This window comes from Lepidochelys olivacea (genome assembly GCF_965140295.1).
Source record: "Lepidochelys olivacea isolate rLepOli2 genome assembly, chromosome: 6".
NCBI classification, from domain to species: Eukaryota; Metazoa; Chordata; order Testudines; family Cheloniidae; genus Lepidochelys; species Lepidochelys olivacea.
The window spans coordinates 102,345,552-102,358,890 of NC_140416.1; the positions used below are offsets into that span (position 1 = coordinate 102,345,552).

Genomic DNA, 13,339 nt, shown 5'->3' on the forward strand with positions numbered 1-13,339 from the left:
TTGAGGTCCCTTCCAGCCCTAACTTACATTTCTATGATTAGCTGTTTTTCCTCATTTGAGAACAGTTAGGTAGCTGGTGTGTGCTGAGATCACTGCCTATTATGCTGACCAGAATTCTCTCCTTTTTTCCTTGTGCTCTGCCTTCTGTCTGTATCCACCTGCTGGCTCTTGTCTTATACGTCTATTGTAAACTCTTTGGGCAGGCACCATCTTTTTCTTCAGTGTTTGTACAGTACAAATGTGGTCCTGGTTCATAACTAGAGGCTCGGAGGCACTACTGCCATGATAATCTTCCAGCAGATGGGATGTGGTAGACCTGGTAAAGGCTTAGGTGAGTAGGAGATCTACATATTGATTACCCACAATCTTGCAGAAGTCAGTGGGACTTTTGTCCATATGAGGACTAACACAAGAAAGCTTATCTTGGGTTTACTGAATGGATCCTGAAGCTAACTCATCACAGATATTTCCATGCTGTGTTTTTACCATTTTGAGGCAATGCAGAACTCAGAGTCATGAGTAGGTTCCTGAGATAAGCCTACTCTTTTGACAAAATCTAGCACATTAATATCTCCAGTCATTTTAGGCCAAGTGATGCCTTCCCTTACAAGTAGTTGTCATTCCATTGAGTTCAGAGGTATATGCCCAATTTATGCTCACCATAAATTTAATCCACGGTGTCAAATGGGAAGTCAGATATCTTGTATGACTAAAAATATAGAAACCGTTGGAGCAGAGAAGCTGAGTTATGCTCAGGATGTTGTGACTGAATCTCACATTAAGGTGTTGGCAATGATACAGCTCAGCCTGTTCTGGTCTTAGCAGCAGAGAATCAGAAGGGAAGAAATCAATGGACCAAGCTGACACTTTGTTATCTCGGGTGAAGTTATGTCCCTGCTGAATTTGGACCAATGTCTTTAAGAGATGTCAGTGATTCCTTCACTGGCCTCAATACTAAGAGGTCATGGAAGACAAAAATTCATACACAAACAAGATCACTTGGACATTGTTTTCTTAAGAGAACGAAGCTGGAAGAGCAGTAGTAGTAACAACAACAGTTAAGTTTCAGTATTTTCTGTTCAAAAATGCGCACTTGTGCATCTTTGCCCCGCGAGAGCAGGTCAGCACCTCCAAAAGCCACAGACATGGCCACTTCTTACCAGGGAACAAAATATTCCTAAATTATGTTTAAAAGCCTCCACCTTGCAATGAGTTATATGTCAGCAGACTCCTATGCTGTCCTAGAACCCAACTGACCTCACTGCATGGGCAAAGGGGACAACCTGCATGAATTGCATTGCAGGACTGGGTTCTACATGGGTAAATAATGTTGGAGCTTCCACAGCAGAAGGTGCTCTCTCATTCGTATTATATTTTTTTATTATGTGTAGTACACTAGTGCTTAGTAACCCCCCAGTCATGGGTTAGGGTCTTCTTGTGTGTTAGGCTCTACACAAACACAGAACATTATTTATCAATTACCGTTATTTCTCAATGGACCCAAGTCAGAAATCATAGCTATTTAGCTGTGACGTACCTAGTTAGTGAAAGCCACCATTGTCAAGAAATGGGCATTTTTACTTTAATAATACAGTCTCTTCCTCCTTTAATTATGGGTGGGGGGGATAGAAGTTATTCACACTTCCACAGGCAGCACACAGAAAAGCGACTTGCTGGCCAACGCACCTCCACATGAGGGGACATGGCACAGCAGGCTCTCCGCAGTTGGTGTCCCTGCCAACAGCCACTTTGGCCCTCCATGATCTGCTTCGTTTGGTGACTCAGTCCTCCAGCCAAATCACCTTAAAGTCTTACTCCTTGCAGAGTAGCAATGTCCCACAACTCTAATTAACAACAGAGCATCTTAATCCCATCCAGGGCTCCTCTGCCATTCCCCTTTTCTCACAAAGCGGTAGACTCCCAGGCTTCCTCCCTGTATCTCCCAACAGAACACAGAAAACCCCAAACAAACCAAACTAAAGCCATCCCCACTCAGTCTGACTTGAGCTTTTAGTCCTACCAGTGTCTCCCCAGGTCCTTGTTCCAAATCCAGAACATCAACTACCTTGGCTATTTTTCACAGGGCCTACGGGTGGGGCTAGCTCCTCTCCTACAGTTTCCTCATAGTTCCTTTCCCAGAGTGAAGGGAAACTCCAGCCTACTTTCCTCCTAAGCCTCCCCTGTAGCTTTCACTTCCTTCCTTTATGTAGAAGGCTTAGCTTTGCCCCAGCTGGGTCTGATAAACCAAGCCTGACACACCCTCCAGATAGAGCAAAGGGGGTTAATTGAGCTCTCAGACTTCTGTTAACCCTTTGTTCACCTCTGTGGTGTTTACACCCCACCACATGGCATCAAAAGCAAGAAATATCTGTCTATTGCTTTGCCCGCCCACTTCCTGGATCCCACTAAGGCTTGAGTCAGGGAAACCTGGGGTGACTCAATTCAGCCCTAAAGCTCCAGTTGATGTAATCAAACAGCCATTTCAGGATATGCATATATTTTACAACATCAGAGAGACCCTAGGAGACTAGAGACCTTAAGCACTCTAGAAATAGTGCCTTGTGTTCAACAATTAACTTCCAGTAGTTCCTCAGTCTGAAATGTGAAGAGTGGCTTCAGAGCAAAGAAAGCAATTACTGTTAATGCCTGCCTGATCTTGTGAGAGATGAGATAAGTAGCTACACAGAGAACTGTGCAAAAAAATCTGCAGCACAGCAAAGGTGAGATGAACATCAGAGTCTCTGAGCCAAATCCTGAGCTGTTTGCCAGGTTACTTCAGCTGAGGTTCCCTAGCCATTTCTATTTAGTTGTGATGGTTTTCTAGCATTGGACAGTGTTTAAACAAAGAAATGAAACCAACCCATCCTTGGAAAGGTACTGTCTTGGGTTTTAGCCTTTCTGTATCGTGCATGGTCAATATTTACACTCTGTGTGTAAACATGTAACTTATTTATTGTTACATAATTTATCATAAATAAGCTAATGGATGTGTGATGTCACTGTAAATGTTTGAAAACCATGGCTTACGACACTTAGCATTTCCACAGCTGTGTAAACCATGGATCGCTCAGTAAATGCAGGAAAAAATAAGTAGTAATATCAAATGAGTGCTCGTCTACACTACAGAGAACATGTTGCAGCATTTAAATATATTACCTAAACTGATCTCAAAATCCTGGCTTATGCAGTGTTCATAAATTCATTCATAAATTACTCCCACATCTGTACCAATATTTGATTCTTACAAAGTGCTTTTCATCTCCAAAGTTTTATAACTAACATTGGGCCAGATTCTGGCTAGCCCCTGCATGGATGCTCACAGATGGGAGGGGTAAGGTAGAACCCAAGATGCTCCTGTATCTTTCAGCTCAATTCAGGGATTGGCCAGAATCCTGAGAATCTGGGAACTTACACTCTGGTCGCTTCAGCCCCCAGTAACTCAAAGAGGGCACAGAAGGAGAGGCAGCTTGATGCAACCCCCATTGACGTCAATGGGAGTCTTTCCATTGAGTTCAAAAGGTGATGGACCAGACTGAGGATGGGGGCTGGATCATGGTTCCACTCCACACAGGCTAGCCAAGGGGCTGGTCACTGAGGGAAGCATACTGCATTCCTTTCAAGGATGGTGCAGCAAGCTCACTGGTGATTGCCTGGGCATCTCTAGCAGAATTTTGGATGATTCAGCTAATGCTGGATTTACAAGGGGGACGTAGGCACCTAACTGCCACGTTAGCTGCCTAAATTTGACATTTAGGCACCACTGGCATTCACAAAACCACCGCTCAGTTGCTGCCTAGCCCTGAAGGTACCTGAAGTCCCTGGGCACCTAAGTTTCCACCACTAAAGTCCCCATGGTGCCTAAATTTCTGTAACTGGACGTGCACAAAGCCACTTAAGAGCATCTTGACACCTAACTCATATCTAAGCTGCAGCTGGATTCACAAACTAGATGTTTCCCCATGTATCTTGCCTTTGGGGCCCTGGCAGGTAGGGGTGCTCAGAGGCTGCTAAAGAACATGCCTACCAGATCAGGAACAATACAAAATATAGCTGATGGAGGAAGTGGTGCCTTTAGCCCAGTAACTAGAGCACTCAGCTAGAATCTGGAAAAGCTGGGTTCAAATCCCCACTCGGCCTGATATGCAGGGGGAGCTTGGATCTCTATTTCATGCAGGAGAGAAATCTGCCTCAAACTAGCCTGTGGATTAGGGCACTGAGATAGGAGAGGATTTCACACATACTATCTCAACTGAGCACAAAATGGAAGCTAGCTAACTCCAGCAGAGAGCAGACTTCTTAAAGTATGAGGGTCCAGTACCCAGAAAACAAAATCACGGTCATTGCATAGGCTACAATGCCAATAATTTGCTTTATTTTACAGAATTGTCTTTGTAAATGCTTCCTTTCCAAAAATGTAATCCCAAAGATATGAGGTGAGGTGAGGGAGAAATATCCTAAAACATGTACTCTCTCCTTGTTGTGCTGCTATTCACTGTAAAATTAACATTCTGCAGTGGGATATTCTTCTTCTGCTAGTCATAATCATGAGGAGAAGGAATAAGAAATTGCCAAGCAATGTTCCAACCTTTATGAACTTTCTTTGAATTGCAAATGAATGGCTTTTAAATATGTGCATATGTTCAACCACAGAGCACAACATAAAGGAGTCTTATATTGCTCTTCACCAATTCAGAACCTTTTATGTTACTAACAGGAAGATAAACAACTTCTGTTTAATTGCAGTATCCTACAGGACTTCTGTTCAGGAATGACCAATTGATTGGCAGTCATCCACCAGTCTCCTGCGTACATTTATGGCGTAAATCTGTAAGTGCTACAGGAAGAAGGAGTAAAACAAAGTTATTTGCAACACATTAAGTGGACCTACCACAGCCTCAGAGCTCTCAGATATTTAATTTATTAGCACTGGTGTCCAGATACCAGTGTTGTATGAAACTGGGTGAAAGATTGCCACTACCAAGACTGGACTTTTGCTAAGTGATTTCAGCATTTTGCAGGAGGCTGAATAGAGCAGGAGAGAGAAGTCTGGTGGGAGCCCTTTTTTTGTACAAAGGAGTTTGCAGTGATAATGTTGCTTAGCATGGTGGAGGTCATGCTCCTAGAGCCTTAACATTATACCTGTACTGCATAAAAGGAGTCCACACAAAGACATGATCCTGGCACCAAACAGCTTTTACAATATGAGACAGTGAGCAACAAACAAAGGGCCAGGGTGGGAGGGGGAGCTACAATCAAAATACGCACAATGTGACACATAAAACTCCCAGTATGAGTGTGTTTGGTTTTAAACTGTAGTAAGTAAATCCAAATTGATTGTACCAAACAGCACCAAAAATCAAGGTGTCCCCAAGACCTTAGGTCACAGCGTAACTCACCAAGCCATGCTGCTAATTCTTCAGACAATACTAAAATGGGTAAGGGGCCAAAACCAGGCAGGCATTTGAAGACAATAAGGGAGGTTGTTTGAATGGGTTCTGAGAAGAACAGAGAGCAAATGATGATGTCAGAGGACAGGGATATGCACCTGAGTTTAGATATGGGTGTGAGAAGGTGTTATATTTTGGACAATGTGAATTCTGGACAGTTGAGAACACTGCATGGATACTGCTCATGGGGAATGAATACACAGATTACCAGGATATCTACTTGTCTGCTAAACTCTGTTCCTTTTAAAGTTACCTCATCTTCCCAGCCCCCTCTGTCTGTTTCACTCCCCTGCCCTATCTGACATCTACATTCTAAACTCTCTGGGGCAGAGACTATCTTCTTTGTTACCTGCCTTTACAGCACCTTGCACAAAAGAATCCTGATCTTGACTGGGGTTCTGAGATACCACAGTACTAATCAATTACCGTCAGCTTTGCAGTAATCCTGCATCCAGCAAGTATGGGTTTGATTGTACATTTCCAGCAGTCAGCTAGCAACGGCAGTAACCGGAGCACAGCCTATATTTGCATAATAGACAGCAGACCCCTCCAGTGAGATCTAAAGTTGTCCTTTTGCTGTCCAGGTGCCAGCCGTATCAGACAACTGCCCTGATTAAAAATACGTTTGACTCAGCTTCCAATAAGACTATAATAAAAGTTACCGCATTTTAAAGACTTGGCATAAGGCAAGTCCATACCTGTTGCTCAGTCCCGACAGCTACGCTCAAACCCAGGAAGACCATTTTGCAGTTTAAAAATGTCACAGTATGCTCTTAGCGGCATAAACACGGGAATCTCTAGTAGGAGTAAAGAGGTTATTTTACATCTGTATTTGTCACTGGTGAGACCGCTGCTGGAAAATTATGTCCAGCCCTGGTGTCTACTATTCCAGAGCAAGTTGAAATTATGGAGAGGGTTCAAACAAGAGCCACAAGAATGATTAAAGGATTAGAAAAGATGCCTTATAGTGATAGACTCAAGAAGCTCACTCTATTTAGCTTAACAAAGAGAAGGCTAAGTGGTGACTTGATTGCAGTCCATAACCTATGTGGATAATGAATATTGGACATTGGGCTCTTCAGTCTAGCAGAAAAAGGTATAACACGATCCAATAGCTGGATGTTGACAAATTCAGAATGGAAATAAGGCATAAATTTTTCACCGTGAGGGTAATTAGCTATTGGAACAATTTACCAAGGGTAGTGGTGGATTATTCATCACTGACAATTTTTAAATCTTGATGGGACGTTTGTCTAAAAGATTTTGGGGAAGTTCTATGGCCTGTGTTATGCAGGAGGTCGGACAAGATGATCACAATGGTCCCTGCTGGCCTTGGAATCTATGAATACAATAGTAACAAGCAAGGGGCAGATTTTCAAAGGCCCAGAGTGGCAGCTAGACACCCAACTTCCATGTGAACTCAACAGTATGTATGCACCTAAGTGACATTAGTGCCTATGAAATGCTTCCCCTGAAACATGAAGGTATTCCAAGCTGTGCAATATTAACAATACAGGGCCACATTCTCAAAGAGGTTGTCACCTGGCATCAAAATTGTCCCACAGAAATCCTGGACAGGCCCGAACTTATGTGACAGACACCATCTTGGCCATCAGACCAGGAACTGAAACAGGGTCCTCCAGACTAAAAGCAGGACTCTCTTATTGGGGCTGTAACATTCATGCCCTCTGTGGATCAGGCAGGGTATTATAGATGCAAAAAAAATAAGCATATGAATCCAGCCATGAGAAGGCAAGCGACCCAATTTGCTAGCAGATGCAGGTTTTGCACTCACAAATTTACTCGTCCAAAATCGCAGTTGCATATTAAATGGTTGTTTGTGAAAATGTGGTGCTTAGCTGCTGACAACATTCATTCCATCCCTGTAGTCTAAAAACCATTAAAAAAAGAGGGGGAAAAGGATCATCATGTCCTGTAGAAACCAAATCACCACTTTTCAAGGAAGGGTATAAAACAACAAGTGAGATGCCACAAGCACAACACCTGCACACCATAAAACTATCAAGAAAGAGAGAGAGAGACTACAAATCTGTCCTATAGGAGACTATACTTAACACTACAAAAAGATAAACCATGAAGAAAACCAATAGTGTGCTCAAGGTATCAAAAATGCTCTACTTTATATTGCTGGAATTAATGATCCATAAAAACATTTTGTCCCAGCCTCAGTCATCTAGGGTGACCAGATGTCCCGATTTTATAGGGACAATCCCGATGTTTGGGGCTTTGTCTTATATAGGTTCCTATTACCCCCTACCTCTGTCCCAATTTTTCACACTTGCTGTCTGGTCACCCTACAGTCATCCCAAACCACAGATCTTCCACTGTTTCATCTCTTCTGTTTTCAGTCACTTGAACGAGATCCACCTGGAATGCTCCTGTGGTTACTGTCTCAAAGCCTCTTCAAATATGCAGTATCTGTAAGAGGATAAACCACATGCTATATACAATTAATTGTCAGTCTGTATTCCGTTAAAAGACATGCTCCTAGGGAGTATAAACAGTCATTTTTACTTTATTTATCATGTCTTTAGCAGTGATGTGCAGTATAGAATTATCTTATTTCACATTTTATTTTCCAGCAGAGAAATGGATTCCATCACAGCAGAAAATGTTTCCAGTGGTATGACTACCTGGAAGCTTGGAACCAGTCAGTCTTTTTCACACAACACATCAGAAAACAGCAGCAGCTCTACCTGCATTATATTGGATGCATGGGATTGGTTATATACATTTCAGCCTATGTTCCTCTGGGTCATTTTTGTCCTGGGAGTGATAGAGAATGGCTTTGTCCTCAGTGTTTTGTGTTTCCACAAGAGTCGCTGCACGGTGGCTGAAATTTACCTGGCAAACCTGGCAGTTTCCGACTTGATGTTAGTTTGCGGTTTACCTTTCTGGGCCATTAATATCAGTAATCAGTTTAAGTGGCCTTTTGGCACTTTCCTTTGCAAGGTTGTCAATGCAATCATTTACATGAACTTTTATTCTAGCATTTATTTTTTGATGATGGTGAGCATCGATCGCTACCTGGCCCTGGTGAAAACCATGTCTCTTGGACGTATGCGACGAGGTACATGTGCCAAATGGAATAGCCTTATCATCTGGGTGTCTGCATTGCTCATATGTTCTCCTGCTCTAGTGTTCAGGTCTGTCGGTTATGTGGAAGAAATCAAGGGCAGAGCCTGCATTCTTCATTATCCATCCACCCACTGGACAATTGCAACAAACATTGTGCTGAATACTGTGGGCTTTTTGATCCCACTCTGTGTAATTACCTATTGTACTATTCAAATAATCAAAGCCTTACGAGGCAACAAAATACAAAGACTCACAGAACTCCAAACTGAGAAGAGAGCCACCATCTTGGTCCTTGCTGTCCTTTTGCTGTTTATCATTTGCTGGCTTCCTTTCCAGATCACCACATTCATTGACATATTAATTCAGGTCGGCAGCATTTCTGACTGCATTACTACAGAGGTCAGTGAATTGGTGACCCAGGTAGCTACATACTGTGCTTATAGCAACAGCTGCCTTAATCCAGTATTGTATGTCATTGTAGGCAAGCATTTCAGAAAGAAATCCAAAGAACTCTACAAAGGCTGCCTGCCTAGGATATGCACCAAATCAGAGTCCATCCAGATGGAGAATTCTTTGGACACTCTTAGAACATCCATTTCGATTGAATGCCCAAAGAAAAAGTCTGCTTCTTCATTAGCACGATAGCACAGTTTTGCTTATTGCAAAGTTACAAGAAAATCTTTCAACATATCAGTGCGTAAACTGTCCTTAATATCCATCTACTATGGCACCCCATTGTGTGCACTGGCTGCATTCATTATGCATGAAAGCTTGGGGAGCTGATCTCAGTAGAAAACTCCATGTAGGCACCTACTTCTACCAGCTAATGGACAACATTTTTCATGACTGAATCACATTTCATGATATAGTTATATATTCATGGCTGAAGTTTATTTGGCACACTATCATTTTAAATATTCATATTGCTAACAAAGATAAGTATCTGACATCAGAATATAGTTCTCTAAGTAAAGCCATTTTATAACAGCTACTGTCAGTATTATGAAGCTAACCCCAGTACCATACATTTGAAAGAATACATTTTTAATATAAGGAACATTTTCAGATGAGACTATAGTGACTGGAAGGTCTTATAGGATCATTATTTAAATTGATGTTCAGCGTCCACATTATTTTCCCCCTGTGGTCAATAAGGTGTTCCAAATGGTCCAATCCAAAACATGCTGTTTACGTGATTGCCAGGTTATACCTTTTGGGGATTGCTCTGGCTTTGGTGGGGGTAGAATGTAATGTAACCCTACATTCCCTAGAGTGGGACAATTTCTAGTCTTTTAGATCTGTGTAACCCCCGCTACATTCAACAAGGGTTGCACAGGTGGAACTGAGAGCACAATTTGAGTGAATGACTGTAGTTCACAAGTAGACTGTAAGCTGTTCAGGAGCAAAGACCTGTATTTTCTACCTGTCTGTAAAGAAAAATTCACATCTGTGGTGCTGTAGAATACATACACGAGAATACAGATTAGACATACATGGGGTATACTCATAAAAAAAAAAGAAAAAACAGAAGTATGATTGAGACAACCGTACAATAACTGCATTTGAAATCAGGCTGATGCTAGTGGAAGATCTGCATGATTAAGGAATGCATGAGCACATTCTTTATCATGTAATGTAGGCTAAATCAGCACTGTAGAGTTAACTTAGCTACATGAGTTAACTCCTCGTGAGTAAGCCTAGCTCAAGTGAGAGCAGCCACACTGCAAAAGGAGTCTGGAACTGCGCAGAGTGATTGTGTTAGCAGCTGCTGAATTGTGCTAACTTGGTCCTCTCCCACTGGGCCAGCAAAAAGTACCAGACTTGTGTTAAGTGGTTTTCTGTGTGGACAGGTCTTGAGTTAACACTGGGGTTATGAAGTGAGTTAACTCTGCAGTGAAGACAAGCTCCTTGTGTTCTGAATAGCCAGTGGTCTAGCAAACTAGCATTTTGCCTCTGGAAACCTGGTTCAAAACCTGATTTGGGATCTAATCAAAAGCCCACTGAATTCAATGTCTTTTCATTGACTTCAGTGGGCTGTGGAGTAGATCCCTAAGGTCTCAAGTTAAAACTGAAATAGACTTGGTCAGAAAACCATCAGAATACTGACAATCGTTGCCTAACAACCACGCAACTGGAAGTGTTGCTTATGAAAGGCTGAAGAGGAAAAGCAGCCATTTGGGAAAGTCCTATTAAATTTTAAAAGGATTAAATCAACAGGGTTCTATAGAAATGTAAAGAGTTCCCTATAGATTTCATGCTAAAAACAGAGTATTTAATAAAAAAATGTCCTCCTTTCCATAGGTTTGTTGAACCATCCTACATAATTCTACAGCAGGGATATACTTTTCTGTTCCATTCCACATATGATCCAAAACACCTATAGAAAAATATATAACTTTTTCTGAAATTCTGTAGACTTTTCATTAGCTTCTGAAAGTGTTATTACACCCCTTACCCTCACAAACACACCGTTCACTCACAAACTTTAAAATAGAAATAGCATTTTAAAGCCATAGAAGCACAAGAGAACTTCCAGTATTCAGTGCTGAGAAGCAAAATACCAAATGATTTAGAAACTTCTGGACAAACAACATTATTTTAAAGCACAGAATCATAGAAATGTAGCGTTAGATGTGACTATGAGGGATCACCTGTCCAGCCCCCCTGCACTAAGACAGGGCCAAGTATACATAAACCATTCCTGTCAAGTGTTTTTCGCACCCGTTCTTAAAAACCTCCAAGAATGGGAATTCCACAACCTCCATTGGAAGCCTATTCCAGTGCTTAACTATCATTATAGTTAGAAAGATTTTCCTAATGTCTACCCTAAATCTCCTTTGCTGCAGATTAAACAGATTACTTCTTGCCTACCTTCAGTGGACATGGAGAACAATTAATCACAGTCCTCTTTATAACAGCCTTTATCACATTTGAAGACTGCTGTCACATCCCCCCTCAGTCTTCTTTTCTCAAGACTAAATATGCCTGGGTTTTTTTTACCCTTTCCTTACATATCAGCTTATGTGAACTTTTTAATTTTTGTTGCTCATCTCTGGATTCCCTACAATTTGTCTACATCTTTGTTAAGTGTGAACCCCAACACTTGCCACAAAACTCCAGCTGAGGCCTCAGCGGTGCCAAGTAAAGCTAGAAAATGACTTTTTGTGTCTTACTTACAACATTCTTGTTAATATGCTCCAGAATGGTATTAGCCATTTTAGCAATTGCATCACATTGTTGGCTCATATTTCTTTTGTTAACCCCCACCCCCAGACCCTTAACAGCTGTACTACTGCCTAGCCAGTTATTCCTCATTTTGTAGTTGTGCATTTAATTTTACTTTCCTAGGTGAAATACTTTGCACCTGTCTTTACTGAATTTCATCTTGTTGATTTCAGACAAATTATCCAATCTGTCAAGGTTGTTTTGAATTCTAATCCTGTCCTCCAAAGTGTTTGCAACCCCTCCCAGCTTAGTGTCATCCAGAGATTTTATAAGCATACTCTCGACTCTATTATCCAAGTCATTAATAACAATATTAAATAGTACTGAACCCAGGACAGGTCCCTGGCAAGACCTCATTAGATACATCCTCCCAGTTTGATGGCAAACCATTGATAACTACTCTTTAAATATGGTTTCTCAACCAGTTATACACCCACCTTATAGTAATTTAATTTAGACCACACTTCCCTATTAGGCTTATAAGAATGTCATGTGGACCTGTGACAAAAGCCTTACTAAAATCAGGTAATATCACATCTACAGCTTCCCCTCTATCTAATAACCCTGTCAAATAAAAAAATTAGTTTGATATGGCATAGTTTGTTCTTGGCAAATCCATGTTGTCTATTATTATAACCGGATTATCCACTAGGTAACTACAAACGTATTGTTTAATAATTTGTTCCAGTATCTTTCCAGGTATTGAAATTAAGCTGACTAGCCTATAATTTCCCAGGTCCTCTTTGTTTCCATTTTTAAAGATAGGTACTTCTCCAACCATCTGCAACCTCATCTTGTCCTCCAGGAGTTGTCAAAGTAATCCCTGACAGGTCTGAGATTGCTTCAGCTGGTTCTTTAAGTACCCTCGGATGAATTTCATCAGGCCCTGTTGATTTGAATACATCTAATTTATCTCAATATTCTTTAACCTGATCTTTCCCTATTCTGGCTTGTGCTCCTTCCCCCTTGTGAATAGTAATTGTGTTGAGTATCTGGTCACCATTAACTCATTTAGGGAGGACTGAACCAAATAGGTATTAAACACCTCAACCGTCTTGATTCATGCATCACATATATGCATACGTGCACGTATATGTATACAAACTATAGTTACATTATTTTGTTAAAATGTGTACTTGCTGCATAAACTTTTGAACATAGTGCAAATGCATGGTGGCAGGGTTCTGTAGCATGTGTTAATTTAGTCTTTTGAAAGTATCACTGCCTTAGAGATTGAAAGATAGAATAGAAGGTGGATCAAGGGAAAATTAACTGATATGACTGACATCTTTAACTATTCTCAGAGGTCCTCTTTTTTGGGTAGCTTCCATTCACTCTTCCACTAGAGATGAGAGCGCTCAGCGCTTTGCAGAACTGGGCTCTGAACATTAGACTACAGCTGAAGTCAATTGATGACACTCACCATTTTTCAGTAAGTGCTCAACAGCTTGCAGGCTCAAGCCCTTACGCAATAGCAAGTGTTATTTCCTCATTCAGTGGGTTCACTCCTGTGCTGCTGGGAGCCAAGATGCATATTATGAAAAGCATAAGTAGAGTGGCCCTAAATT

At 41.4% G+C, this 13,339-nt stretch overlaps 1 protein-coding gene across 4 annotated transcripts in view; it reads left to right on the forward strand.

Annotated features, from left to right (window-relative positions):
• Positions 1-9,436, forward strand: part of BDKRB2 (bradykinin receptor B2) — a 42,215-nt gene extending 32,779 nt beyond the window's left edge. For 2 of the 4 annotated variants that reach the window (XM_084630674.1, XM_084630675.1), the window contains 2 exons: positions 4,744-4,827; positions 8,051-9,436. In XM_084630674.1, the coding sequence (XP_084486800.1) occupies positions 8,058-9,191 (1,134 nt within the window). In that variant the 5' untranslated portion in view covers positions 4,744-4,827; positions 8,051-8,057 and the 3' untranslated portion in view covers positions 9,192-9,436. Of the gene's footprint in view, positions 1-256; positions 332-4,743; positions 4,828-8,050 lie in introns of those variants that run through there. The other 2 variants (XM_084630676.1, XM_084630677.1) reach the window with 2 other exon arrangements.
• The last annotated feature ends 3,903 nt before the right edge of the window (positions 9,437-13,339 follow it).